Source organism: Macrotis lagotis, chromosome 4 (genome assembly GCF_037893015.1).
Source record: "Macrotis lagotis isolate mMagLag1 chromosome 4, bilby.v1.9.chrom.fasta, whole genome shotgun sequence".
NCBI classification, from domain to species: Eukaryota; Metazoa; Chordata; class Mammalia; order Peramelemorphia; family Peramelidae; genus Macrotis; species Macrotis lagotis.
This window is the reverse complement of record NC_133661.1, coordinates 262,735,958-262,751,024: the sequence shown is the minus strand read 5'-3', so window position 1 is coordinate 262,751,024 and position 15,067 is coordinate 262,735,958. Positions and strand designations below refer to the sequence as shown.

At 35.4% G+C, this 15,067-nt stretch overlaps 2 protein-coding genes across 2 annotated transcripts in view; both read right to left on the bottom strand.

The window, feature by feature from the left end:
- Nucleotides 1–15,067, bottom strand: part of LOC141522466 (pecanex-like protein 4) — a 165,986-nt gene that overhangs the window by 129,434 nt on the left and 21,485 nt on the right. The gene's annotated exons all lie outside the window — the stretch shown is intronic.
- PCNX4 (pecanex 4) overlaps nt 3,624–15,067 on the bottom strand; it is a 49,395-nt gene continuing 37,951 nt past the window's right edge. The window contains 2 exon segments of the mRNA XM_074235935.1: nt 3,624–4,343; nt 9,562–9,748. Of these exon segments, the coding sequence (XP_074092036.1) occupies nt 4,092–4,343; nt 9,562–9,748 (439 nt within the window). The 3' untranslated portion in view covers nt 3,624–4,091.

The window sequence follows — 15,067 nt, the reverse complement described above, 5'->3', positions numbered from 1 at the left end:
TGACAAACTGATTATCACTATTTCCCAGGAAATGTTTTCTTTCTTTCTTCTTTGTTTCTTTCATTTCTTTCTTCTCTCTCTTTCCTTTTCTTTCTCTTTTTTCCTTCTGTCTCTCCTCACCCTCAATAAAGCATCTATGACTGAACGATTTGTTTTGGGGATTATCAAGAACAATTGATGGTCTTGGGCTATTGTTCGGAATACCTGTGATTCTTACCTACCTAGTCTATTCCATCAGTCTCTTGCTTTACATGTCAATCAGTATCAAATTTTTTACTGATTGCTCCTTTATTTTATCTACTCTGAGATCCAATAATGTTATGCCTGCTTCTGTTATCCTATTACAAAAAACAGCCTCCCCCCCCCTTGAGATTATGCACATTGAAGACTATGACATCAAGGGTGATGCCATGACAAGCACATGGACTGGATGAGTCACTGCTCAGTCACCAGCCTCACCTTCTCCTTCAGAGCCATCTGGATCCAGTGGCCAGATATGAATCAGGATGACTGGAGATGGTCCTGGGTGTGAAGCAATCAGGGTTAAATCAGGAAAACTATCCAATACTGCATTCTTGAAATTCAAGTAAAATGTGGCACTTTCACTACAATAAATTATTATCAAGTATTACTTAAATTAATCTTGAGTTGGAAAGTATACACTTTTGGGAGTTAAGGGTTTCCTTCAGATTTCAACTTGCCACCTTCTACATGGGTCTTTTCCTTTTGAGATGCTAGTGCTTTCCCCTTTCAAATTAGCTGGCATATATTTTGTATGTATTTATCTGGTCATCCCAAATAGAATGTTAGTAGTGACTTTTAATTTTGGATTCCTTTTGTTTAGTTGTTTGTCAGGTCTGACTCTGAATGACTCCCTGGACCATACTGACCAGGGCTTTTTGGACAAAGATACCACAGTAGTTTTGCTGTTTCATTTTCCAGTGGATTAAAGTATATAGAGGTTAAGTGAATTGCCCAGGGTCACATAGCTAAAGAGCTAAAGGTCTGATTGGAAAGGACTCCAGGCCCAGTCCTCTAACCACTGAACCACCTAAGCTAGTGTAGAGTACTCTTTTAGTTACTGCTTTTGATTGACCCTGAAAGATCTATGCTGGAGTACTCGTTTAAAAGGGCTACAAGACTGGACATCAACTGTCAAGAGTATGTCTATTTACCATTTGTTACTAGGTTGACTATAGGATAGCAATGATTTTGGACATGGTACTTCCTAAAGATTGCCTACCCTATGGTTTTGAGGGGTTGTATTTTCAAGTAATAGAAGGAATGCCCCATAAAATCAACTAGAGATTCTTGAAGCAAAGAAACAAATACATCACTTATTTACTACACTACAAAATATTCTTTTTCTAAGAAATGTATTTTTGGTCTTTGAATCATTTAAACTCATTACATTTGAACATTTTACCAACTAACTGACCTCTTGTTATTTTTTAATAACTTGTCTGCTAATAAAAGAGTGGTTTTTAATTGAATTCTGGTCATTTTTTAAATGGAGAGTTGTACCAAATCAATTAGATCTTTGCCTTGCAAATTTCACATCCACATGGCTTCAGTGATCACAGGAATAACTCCCTAATCTTCCTTTCCATATTTGCCCTTCCTTCTGATTTGTTATTTTTATTGATATCAGCACCCTTCTATTTATTGATATCAACATCCTTTGAATCCTTCTTCATGCTTGACTCTTGCCTCTCCCTATCTCCATAAAGTTTGATAGTCTTACAAGCTAATTTATACTCTCTTGCAGGTGTATAATACGGGTGTTTTCAGGGAAGACTAGCACCTCTGGTGCAAGGGTTGCTTTTCACCTTTGGTGTTAACTTTCAACTAGGGCTCCAAAAAGCTATAGCATGTGCAGTGACCACACCTTGGTAAAATCATCTCAGCAAACAGGATTAAATCAGATTGAAGGTAACCGAGGGGGTCTCAGATCCATTGGTGAGCTAGTGAGGTGTCTACCCCAGCACGTGAAGACTTCCTCTGAAGGAATGGGTTAATGAGAACAATTTATTGCAACAGCCATAAAGGCACAGGAAGTAGGGGCTGTGGGGATCTAAAAGCTTGGATAGATATTGAAAACACCAAAGTCATCTACTGCACCCAGTCATCACAGTCATCTTGATTTTTGTTTTTCCTCGACTCCAATGACTCTGGAAGAGTGAGGCTGATGACTGAACAATTTTGCCTTGCATAAATCCAATTTATTCTTAAATCAAAAGACATCACACACACCCTATGTGGATTATTTGTACCCAACTTACGGTAGAGTCTTCTGATCTTGTACTGGTTTGATCCATCAGTCACAGTTGGACACCCTGTACCTTGATCACAGCAACATGATGTCATTTTGCTTCTCCTTGAGAATGAAGGACAAGAACCATTCTCTTGCATTAGTTCATTCCTTTCTATGCCCTCTGGAACCATCCCATTTCAGATATCTACTTTCTCTTCCCTTAAGATAACATAGTGCAGTTGAAAGAATGCTAATTTTGGAGCCAATGCATCTATCAAGGTTAAAATCTTTGTTATTTGTGTGACCTCAATGGGATTCAGTTTTCTTATTTGTAAATGAGGAGTTGGATTGGAACTTTTAAGGTTCTTTCTAGATCTGCATTTGTCATCCTGGAATCCTATTATCCTTGAGAATACAACTTAGCTTGTGAGACTATTAAATTGGATTTAAGCAAGGCAAAAATTTTCAAAGTCATCAGCCTCACTCTCTTCCAGAGTCAATGGTCTCAAGAGGCAAGACAAAACTCAAGATGACTGTGATGGCTTTTCATCTTTCTTTTTGTGTCCAGCTTCTCTCCTTTTTGTCTTTATACCACTGCCCACAACCATGCCACTCTTCTACTTTAAAAAAAAAGGTCCATCAGCTGAAAACTGATCTCTCCCTCCACAAACTTGTCTAAATCTTTTAAAAACAGAAACCAAAATTAAAAACTCTAACAGGATAAAGTTATAGTGATACAGAATCTACTGAGAAAAATATTGATTTGAACTGTTCCTTATGTGTAATTTGAGACTATTTGTAACATTTCAGAACAAGCCACAGATGAGTATTGAATAGAATTTTAAGGCAGCGAGGGACCTCATAAATCATTCTAGTTCAACCTCTCCATTTTATAGAGGTGGCAATAAATCCCAAAGAAATTCAGTTACTTGAACAAGATACCTGGCTCCTAACAGTTAAAAGTAAAATCTTAATTTCATGATTAACTCAGGTGCTCTTTCAATTACATCATATTCCATTTCTCCTCAATACCACATCATGGTTTTAAAGACCTAGTTTAACAGGTTGTGAATTCAAAATAGAGGATGTAGTGTTTTGAACTACTATTGATGCATTCTTCTTTTAGAACAGAATTACTAGCTGAGAAACCTAAGATTTCACTAAGTTTAAGAAAAATCAATCCCATCCCCATATTTCATATTTACTCTTTAAGACATTGGTATAATATTTCTAATTCTATGGGTATTCACTTACCAGAATAAAGCATTTATTAAAAAGAATTCTTTAGTGAGAATGGAAAAGACTTTATTAAATGACAGCCTAAAGCTGTTTAACCTAAAGGTTAAAATTAAACACAATACAAAAATAATAAAAAAAAATCAAAATTTTATTTTAAATAAATTTTATATATACAATTTGGTCACCTACTACAGGGTCCATTATCATTTAGAAACACTGATACAGATATAGCCATAGCTTGCTTAGAAATGCAAGTTACCTGTCACATTTAAGAAAGCATAAAAAAGTTAATATCTAATCTAATATAAAGTCGGTATTCTAGAAAACATAGCTAGGTTTCATCATATTTTCTCAAAAAAGACTACCAGAGTCCATGTATCTCACACAGTTTGGATAAATCATTCTAAATTCCAAATTAATGGGCTCATGAAGTTATTATTTCCAGGGCAAAGAATTAACTTCATGCAGTTGACTTTTCTCAGATAATTTTCTAAAAATTTCCAGTGAAGCTATAAATCTTAAGCATCATGCTGCTTCTAAGATTCAAATATCAAAAGATTTCTGACAGTACTAAAATTAAAAGTCCAAAAAAGGAGTTTTAGATCAAAGGCACATGGAGAGGTTTAGAGGAATAAACTGGATATCCCAGTGGTGGATCTGCTGCTTGTACAGTAAGGTTTCTTAAAAGTACTGGATGAGCTTGTATACTGTAACGTTCTTCATCATCATTTGTGGCATAGAGTAATTCCCATGAAAGATTGGCCCACTGCCCTCTGACAGCTTCAGCATTTAATTTCCCAACATGGACCAATAATTCCTGAAGAGTAAGTACTCTACCAGTATATACTCCCTGAAAAGGAAAGGAAAAAAAAGAAAAAAAATTCAACATATTTAATATTGATTAACCACATACACTCATAAAGGTAATAAATATATTCCAACGAAGTACACATCAAATTTTCTACACCGGATCAAAGAATCTAAAAGTAGGAAAAGACCTCAGAGACAATTTCATCTAGTCCAATCATGTTTGAATGAGAATGCCTACTGTAACTTACCCAGTAGGTGATCCACCAACTTTTGCTTGAAAATCACATTAAAAATATTTTACTGTTAATTTTTCCTTTTAAATCACAGTCACTCCAACCTTTCCTCACTCTTGGGAGTCCCTTCTTATAACAAAGTAAAAGGAATAAGCAAAACACGGTGATACAATAGTCTAGTTGCTCCCTGCCTTTCTTCCAAAGCAGTATATTTTATGAAGTATTTTTGATGATCTTCAGTGTTTTTGCAATTATCCAGAATTCATCTGAAGGTCATCCTGGATAGTTTGCTATTTTCAGGAATCTTATTATGAACTCTTAAAAATCAGTAACATCATATGTACCTGAGTTGGCATGTTATCAAGGAGTTAATTTGTTAGTAAAAGGCATAAATATGCAATTAAAATAATTTTTCTTCTAGTAGTTAAATTTAAGTTAACATTGGCATAAATTCTAAAAGCATTTATGATATAGATCCTTTAAATTGTTATTTTTAAGCTGTGAGAATTTAAGAAGTTATAATTATTACATATATATGTGAGAATCAAAACAAATATTCTATTGTGTTTTCATTTCCATATTAATATATCAGAAAGAGGGGATCGTAAAGCTTAAGAATGCTTAGTGTAGGGGCTGCTAGATGGCACAGTGGATAGAGCACGGCCCTGGAGTCAGGAGTACCCAAGTTCAAATCTGGCCTCAGACACTTAATAATTACCTAGCTATGTGACGGTGGGCAAGCCACTTAACCCCATTTGCCTTGCAAAAAAAACAAACAAACCTAAAAAAGAAAAAGAATGCCTAGTGTGGAAATTCCTTTCTACCTACGTATCTAGAACTTGTAAGTGTGAAACTCATCTACAACTTGTAGTGTGAAAAAGTTCCCTGAGCTATCGTCAAAGGCAGGATATGAACACAGATTTTCCTGAATTCCAATCCAATAAAAATTAGTTGGTCTGTCTCTTAATAGTATTAACAAGAATTCCTTTCACTAACATCCTACACTGAAACTTTACTGGGCAACTAAGGAGACTTAGGTTCTTAAAGCTTTTGCCAATGGAGCACAAATTTGGGCAGGTCTACCAAACCAAGTTTTGAGAACAGGCTTTGAAACACAATGCATACAAGCTGTTAGCTAAAAATTTTTAGATAAATTTAAGGAAGGTCAAAAGTTAGTAGCTTTATGCTGAGATTCTATGTCCTGCCTCTGCCCCCACCCAATAATAGTAATTCATGAAGACCATCTATTAAGATGTGGAAAAATTGGGATTTTTGAAGGATGTTTTTAAAGTATAACAATGAATATTTCTATCATTCTCACAGTTTAGAAAATCATCTTATTACACTGTGAGGTAAGAAACACAAATATTGTTCTCAAAGGAACTGGTTAAAACTTTTACATCAATTTTCTTCTAAATAAATAACTTAATTGTCCTTTCAACTTCCTTTCCTTAGATTCAACAATTACACAATTCCACTTTTCCCCTCCAGCCTAGCCCCAATCACCTCAATCTGGACCACCTAACTAATCCACTGATGTCAATTTACTCTCTTAACTGCACACTTAACCTTTTCTTATTTACATTACCTTTACCAACTACTTTCTCCTTTTCTTTTTTGAAGTTTTATTTCCCATTCATGTTCTACTCCCTAATCTCCCTTCCCTTAAAAGATGAGTTTTTTAGGGATAGTTTTATTGTATTTGTTTCCCCAGCACAGTGTTTGAAAACATCATAGTACTTAATAAATACTTATTAACAGTTGAGATAATTTTGTCTACCTAAATTCTTTTTTAAAACTATTTATTTCTTATTTTGTACAAATGATGTTTTTTATACATTATTAAAATATTCTTGTTTAAGAGTAAACATAATCCCCCCTCCTCCCAAAAATATAGACCTGCATGAGCTATAAAGAGAAAAAAATTAAAATTAAAAATGATGATGATGATGATGATGATGATGATGATAATAAGTGCAATCAGATGGCACAGTGGATGGAGCACCAGTCCTGGGGCCAGGAACACCTGAGCCCAAATCTGGCCCCAGACATCCAACAAGCTGTGTGACCCTGGGCAAGCCACCCCAACCCCATTGCCCTGCAAAAACAAAAACAACCAAAATAAAACAATAATAATAGTAGGGGCAGCCAGGTGCTGCAGCAGACAGAGCACTGGCCCTGGAGCCAGGAGCACCCGGGTCCAAATCCAGCCTCAGACACCCAACAATCACCCAGCTGTGCAGCCCCAGGCAAGTCACCCAGCCCCAGGCAAGTCACCCAGCCCCATTTGCCCTTTAAACCCCCAAATAATAATAATAATAATAGTAATAATAATAATAATAATGAGAAATGTGCTTCTGTCTGTGTTCCAACACCTCCATCTCTGTCATGGGTGGATCACATTCTTTATGATAAGTCCATCACAAAAGCTACTTCCATATTTTTCCACCATTGCCATTGCTGGTTGCAACTCCCTCCATTCATACTTCCCCACTACCATATACTATATTTTCTCTCTCCTTTCACTCTGTCCCTCTTCTTAAATGTGCTGTAGGATAGCTGAGTGGTACAGCAGACAGATCCCCAGCCCTGGGGCCAAGAGGGCTGAAGCCCACATACCACCCCTTAGGCCCAGCATCGACCCGGCCCTATGGCCCTGGACAGGCCATCCAATCCTAGCCCCTTGCAAAAAGTAAAAAAGAAAATGTGATTGTGTTATATCTGACTACTCTACCCCCATGGTCCATCCTCTCCTCCATCACATACATCCCCCCCATTCCCCGTCCCCCTTCTCTCCTTACTTCAGATGTCTATACCCATTGAGTATATATGCTGTTTCCTCTCCTAACCACCTCTGATGAGAGCGAAGGTTCCCTCATTCCCCCTTGCCTTACCCTCTTCCATATCATTTCAATAGCTCATTTTAATAAAAAAAACCTTATTATATGAAATATCTTAGCCTATTTCACCTCTTTTTCTTTCTCCCATTATATTTCTTTTAGTCACTGACTCCATTTTTATACTATATTATATCTTCTAATTCAGCTCTCTCCTGTGCTTCATCTATAAAAGCTCCTTCTACTTGCTCTATTAAATGAGAAGGTTCATATGAGTATTATCAGTATCATTTTTCTATGCAGGAATACATGTAGTTCATCATCATTAAGTGCCTCATATATTCCCCTTCTCCTCCATTCTCTATGCTTCACTTGAGTCCTGTATTTGAAGATCATTTGAAATTCCCCTGGTTCACTGAAAGTCCATCTTTTTCCCTGTAAGAGGATGTTTAGTTTTGCTGGGTAGTTGCATTCCAAGCTCTTTTGCTTTCTAGAATATTATATTCCAAGCCCTATGAGCTTTTAATGTAGTAGCTGCTAAGTCCTGTGTGATCCTGACTGCAGCTCCACAATATTTGAATTGTGTCCTTCTGGCTGCTTGGAATATTTTCTCTTTGACTTGGGAGTTCTGGAACTTGGCTATAATATTCCTGGTTTTTTTTAATCTTTCCTGAATCTGTTTTCCATATCAGTTGTTTTTTCCTTGAGATTTCATATTTTCTTCGAATTTTTCATTCTTTTGGTTTTGAAGTATTGTGTCTTTATTTCTTGTAAAATCAGCAGCTTCCCTCAGTTCCACTGTACATCTGAAGGATTTGTTTTCCTCAGAGAGTTTTCTTACCTCTTTTTTCCATGTGGTCAATTCTGCTTTTTAAAGCAATCTTCTCCTCAGTAACTTTTTGAACTGTTTTATCCATTTGACCTATGCTGATTTTTAATGTTATTTTCTTCAGCATTTTTTTGGATTTTTTGGATCTCATGTTTTTCCTGCATCTCTCTCATTTGTTTTCCCAATTTTTCTTCTATCTCCCTCACCTGATTTTCAAAGTCTTTTTTGAGTTGTCATAACCTGAGCCCAATTTCTGTTTTTCTTGGAGTCTTTAGATGCAGGAGCTTGTGTTTCATCATCTTTGGATTGAGTATTTTGATCCTTCTTGGGATCATAAACAAAATATTTCTCAAAGGTGTTAGTCTTTTTTTCTCTGCTTACTCATTTCTCCAGTTTGCGCCTGGTTTTTTGAGCTTTTGAGCATTATTGGGATATTCCCCACAAGGGTCTAAGTGTATGAGGGTCTGTCTTCCCTCCTGGTCTGTGAATGACCACAAGCACCCCCCTCTGCCAAGGGGCTGAAGTGGGGGGGGGCCCTGCTGTTCTATTGTGGGGCCTAGACTGTGATCAGGATCTGAATGTGATCAGAGCCCCAGAGTCCTGTTCCAGGGACAGAGGACAGACCTCAGCAGTCTCTCTCTACTCCCCTCCCTAGGCTCAGCACTCACACCTGGGGGCTCCTGATTATCGGATCTGCCTGTTTCTGATTCCTGGATCTGGGCTGTGGTGGCCACTCACTGAGTGCCCTGAGGACTGGGCTTCACGCGCTCGCTGTGGAAGAGGTCCCCCCACTGATCCCCCAAGTTGTGCCCGGTGCTCCCCAGGGCATAGGTCAGGAAACTACCCCTGCAGCTGGGAGCTGCGGGGCATGGGAGGCTGAGGTTCCTTTACTCTGGCGGCCACCCCTCTAACCCCCTTTCCACTATTTTCCAGGTTACCTTGGGCTGGAGAATTGCCTCACTGGATCCCTCTGTGGATTCTGTCTCTTGAAAATTCAGTTAGAGTCCTTATTTTATAAGCTTGGAAATAACAGAGAGAGAGAGAGAGAGAGAGAGAGAGAAAGCGAACACCTAAGAGAGAATCCTCTCCTGTTGCCATCTTGGTGCCGCTCCCCAGCTACCTAAATTCTAATGCAAATAACTAACTTTACATATAAATTATGTTATTAAGAAGGCAATATTAAATGGCCTAACAATGCATGAAGCCAAAAATAGAAAATTCTTAAAAGAAAAAATTATATAGAGTTGGCTAGAATATGCTAAATCCAAAATATTAATTATAATATTTTAAATTACTGATTCTTGGATTGAAGCTTGACTTAGGCAACAAAAAATGTTTTTGAAATTTTGTCTTTCTTACCATGTTAGGATCATGTCCCAGAGAAAAAAGGTATGGCCTTTCTTGAATAACAGCTTTTTGCCACTCTTCATCAGATATTAAACCAATATACCAGTCATGTTCATATTCCTCTAAGTAGCTAACCAGATCTCTGAAGTTCTCTATTGGACCTAAACTTGCTTTGTCAAGCATAAGCTTAAAGGCATACCTGAAAAATATAGAATTGAAAGTCTTTTTTTGTATACTTTTAATCAATCTCAATGAAATAAACAGTCATTCAAGGACTAGAATACGATTAGATATATTTCATGCAAACAAGTCAGAGAGATACAGAGAATTTATCTAAATTATCTGTAGCTAAAATAACAAAATCTACATTAGGCTATAAAAAAAGTTTTCACATAACCCAAAATGGAAGTACAAGTTAAACCTAATTTTATTGAAGGAATTAGAACATTTAAGTATTTTTAACTTGAGGAAATTTTTTAACTCCATTACTACAACAATACTCACTGATGTATTTTTACTAACAATGTGGATTTTTAAAAAAAAAAAATTTAATTTACAGAAAAAACCTAGAAAAACTTACATGAAGTCATGCTAAGGGAAGTCAGCAGAATCAGGAAATCCTCATAACACTTTAACAGCAACACTATGTGATAATCAGCTGTCATAGACTTAGCTCTTCTCAGTAATACAGTGATCAAAGGCAATTCCAAAAGACTAGTGATAGAAATGCCATCCATATTCGAAGAAAGAATTATGGAATCTGAATATAGACTAAAGTGTACTATTTTCATTTTTTTAAAATTTTTTTCTTTCTCAAGTTTTTTTTCCCTTTTGTTCTGATTTTTCTTTCACATTATGATTAATGAAGAAATATGTTTAACATGATTGTAAACATATAACCTATATCCGATTACTTGCTGTCTTAGGGATGGGAGAGGAAAGGGAGGGAAATTTGGAACTCAGAACTATCAATGATATTGTCAGTTTAATGCACTGAACATTAAATAGATTAATTAAAAAAAGAATTTAAAAATTTCAGTTCTTTGCCAGATATTTTTGAAAAAAAAAATATATATTCTTTCATTTTTTCTCTTGAGCACCTTGGGAAACAGATCTAATAGTGGTATTGTTGGATCAAAGGGTATAAATATTTTCTTTATCTCTTTGGTCATAACTACAGGTTGCTCTCCAAAATTGTTGGATCAGTTCACAGTTCTACCAACAGTGTATTACAGTCCCAATTTTTCCACATTCCCTCCGAGATTTGTCATTTTGTCCTTTTATCAATTAGACAATCTAATAGGTTGTTTTAATTTACATTTCTCTAGCCAATAATGATTTAGAGCACTCTATTATAGTTTTGATTCTTCACTGAAAAAACATATACTTTGATCATTTATTCATTGAGGAAAAATTAATCTTATAAATTTGACAAAGTTCTCTATATATTTGAATGTGAGATCTTTATATGAAAAACTATCAAAATATTCCAAATTTCTACTTTTATTTTAATCTTGACTATATTGGTTTTATGTATACAAAATTCTTTAACAATCAAATTATGCATTTTATGTCTTACAATACTCTCTCTCTCTCTCTTGCTGATTCAAAAATTCTTCTCTATCCCATAATGATAGGCAATATGTTCCATATTCTTCTAATTTACTTATATCTCCCTTTATATCTAGGTCAAATATACCTTTTTTGATTTTATCTTGGTATATGGTACAGGATATATTGGTCTATACCCAATTTCTGTCAGACTGCTTTCTAGTTTTCACAACAATTTTTATCAAACACCCACAAGCTTCAATCTTTACATTTGTCAAAGTTACTATAATTATCTATTGCTGTGTATTTTATGTCTACTCTGTTCCAGTGATACAACTCTTTATTTCTTATGTAATACCAAATAATTTTGATAATTAATGCCTTAAAATATAGTTTAAGATTTGGTATTGCTTCTTTTACATTTCTCCTTTGTTATTCCTTACCTCTTATTATTCCAAATGATTTTGTTATTATTTTTTTCTAGCTATTTTTCTAGCTTTTAAGATTACCCAAGCTGTGAAACCATTGTCTAAATGTTCTTTCATGAATATACCACAGGGGGTATATTCAATGTGGTAGCATGGGGACTTTCTTGAGTTCTTTTAACTTTAAGCTGTCCACAGTTGGGTGGCACAATGGATAGAGTGGGTCTGAAGTCAGGGAAGACCTGAGTTCCAATCTGACCTCAAACAAATATTACACACTAGTCATGTGACCCTGGGAAGTCACTTATCCCTGTTTGCCTCAGTTTTCTCAGGGAAGGAAATGTCAGTCCATTTTAGTATCTTTGCCAAGAAAACACCAAATGGGGTCATGAAGAGTCAGACATGACTGAAAAATGATTAAAGAATAAACTCTCTGGGGGCAGCGGTGACACAGTGTATACAGCACTGGCCCTGGAGTCAGGAGGACCTGAGTTCAAATCTGAACTCAAGACACTTAATAATTGCCTAGCTGGGTAACTTTGGGCAAGTCACTTAACCCCATTGCCTTAAATAAATAAAATTTTTAAAAAATCTAGACTCTCCATGGGGTTTCCATAACTCTTGCTATATTATCAGTCTCTTTCTTTTCTGATCATATATTTATGTAATAATATCCTTTTTGTAGTTTAAAAAATACTTTCTTTCCATTTCATTTCTGTTCTTAAACATCAAATAAAGTGAACATATTCATAGATAGTCTGGAATAGGAGAGGACTTCATATGAAACTGTAGAGATTACTTTTTGAACATAAATTCAAATATAACTTTCTTTTAAATAAAATTTTATTTTTTTTTTTAGGTTTTTGCAAGGCATTGGGATTAAGTGGCTTGCCCAAGGCCACATAGCTAGGTAATTATTAAGTGTCTGAGGTCATATTTGAACTCACTTACTCCTGACTCCAGGGCCAGTGCTCTATCTACTGCACCACCTAGCTGCCCTCACCTTGTCTTTTGTTTTTTTAATATAGTCACAATTTCCCCTAGTATCTTTCTCTTTCCCAGAGAGGTTGCCCATATAACAAATAGCATTTTTCAACAATTAAAAAATGAGTTTAAAAAAGGTATTTAAAAAGTTCAATACATTGAAAGTTTTAAAATATGTATGTTATATAATATTTTGCTGTGAGAAGCATATGATTTACTTTTCTTTATAAATAGTATCATCACTAATATTAAGGTCATGTATCCATTTTGAATGTATTCTTGAATAGGGTGTAAGGTGTTGGACTAAGACTAATTTCTGCTAGATTGATAATCAAACAGGAAGTTCTTTCCTAAGTAATTTATGTTTTCTAGTTAATTGGATACTAGGTTATTTAGTTCCACTGTTTGTTTTTTTCCTTCTTTAGTCTGTTCCATTTTTAAGCAGTACCAGATGACTCTGTTAACCATCACTTTAAAGTATAACCTAAGGTCTAGAAGAGCTATTCCCCTTTCATCCCTATATATTTTTAATAATTTTCTTAGGGTTATATAGCTTTTATTTCTCCACATGAATTTTGTAATGAGTTATTCTTTTTTTTTTTTACATTTTTTTTGTAAGGCAAATGGGGTTAAGTGGCTTGCCCAAGGCCACACAGCTAGGTAATTATTAAGTGTCTGAGACCGGATTTGAACCCAGGTACCCCTGACTCCAGGGCCAGTGCTTTATCCACTGCGCCACCTGGCCGCCCCTATGAGTTATTCTTTTGAGAATTTCATTGGTATAGCAACAAAATTTTCAATTAACTTTGGTAGTATTGTCATTTTTTAATATATTAGTATGACTCAGTCATAAGCAATGAATATTGCTCTAGCTTCATTTTTTTTTTTTGCAAGGCAAACAGGGTTAAGTGGCTTGCCCAAGGCCACACAGATAGGTAATTATTAAGTGTCTTGAGACTGGATTTGAACCCAGGTACTCCTGACTCCAGGGCCAGTGCTTTATCCACTACATCACCTAGCTGCCCCTCATTTTTCATTTTTTAAATGAAATAGGATTGCAAATTGTAAATAGTATTTTCTAAGTAAATTTCCTCTCAGTAGCAAACAAGGAGTCTTATTTGTTTTTTACCTTTATCTTTTGTTATTACTATTCCAGAACTATATCAAATAATATTAAGAGAGGCATATTTAATTTAAAAGCTTCTAGTGTTACCCTATAGCAAATGAGACTTGCTTTTGGTTTTGGATATATAATTTATATTGCCTATACTTTATAGAGTTTTTTAAAGCATAAATTTGTACTTTTTCAAATTTTTTTCTCCATCTATTGAGATAATTATGTGGTTTTAGATGTTTTTGTTTTTAATATGTATAATTATATATTATTGTTTTTTGATGTTTAACCATCCTTGAATCTCTAATGTAAATTCCACACTGTAAATGAAAATGTAAATTTAAATCTTGAATCAACATGAAACTTGCAAAGCTACCCTGCTTGTCTAACTAAGCTTCTGTCTATGCTTCCTTCAATTCTCTTATCTTTTTTTTGGGGGGGAAGGACCCTATTTGGAATAGAGTTCTCTCTATCCTACCCTCCCCCTTAAACTATAAAACAAATCTTGGAACAAATATGCATAATCAAACAAGCAAAACAAATTCCCACATTGGTCTTGTCAAAAAATGCATAACTCATTCTTAATCCTGGATTCATCACCTTTCTGTAAGATAAAGTTCAACTGTACTTCTTCAAAGAATCTTGGAGTTCTTCTAGAATCATAGTTTGTCATTTCTTAAGTCTTTCAAAATGTAAGGTCTTCCAAGGTTATTTTTCTTTATAGAATTACTATTGCTATATTAATTGTTCTACTGATTTTGCTTTACCCATGGCTTTTCCTAGTTAACCCCTCAACTTTTCATGTGTTACAATCAGCTCACATTCACTGTGTGCACCTTTACATTCCACTGATTTAAGATGAGCATCTTAAATACTCACTAGGTGCCTGGTTCTATGTTAAATGTTTAACAAATATCAATATCTCAATTGATATTCACAACAATGCTACAAGGTAGATGTTGTTACTACCCCCATTTTATAACAGAGGAAACAGTGCAAGCAGAGGTTAAGTGAATTGCCCAGAGTCACACAGCTAGCAAGCGTCTGGAGTCAAATTTGAAATCAATCCTGACTCTAGGTCCATCACTCCATCCACTGAACCTCTAGCTGCTTCTCTGGGTTGAAAATACTTTGCAATTTCTTCAAAGTTACCTGGCCTGCTTACCTCTTCCTGTACAATTCTACATTCAAATCACTGTCAATTTTTAGTGTCTGTCCAAGGCATATTTAATGACTGATAAACTTTATAGCTTGTCCATTCAATTGGCATTCTTCATCCACTTGGATTTTACTGTCTTGATAGTTGGGTTCATGTTACCAAAGCTTAAGCAATATGTCCTTCCTTTCCTCTAACAATCAGCAAACTCTAAATGTGAGCAATGATTTGTAAAGTCAGCAGCAATGACATTATTAGGCAATTTTGTTTAAATGCTTTCAAGGAACG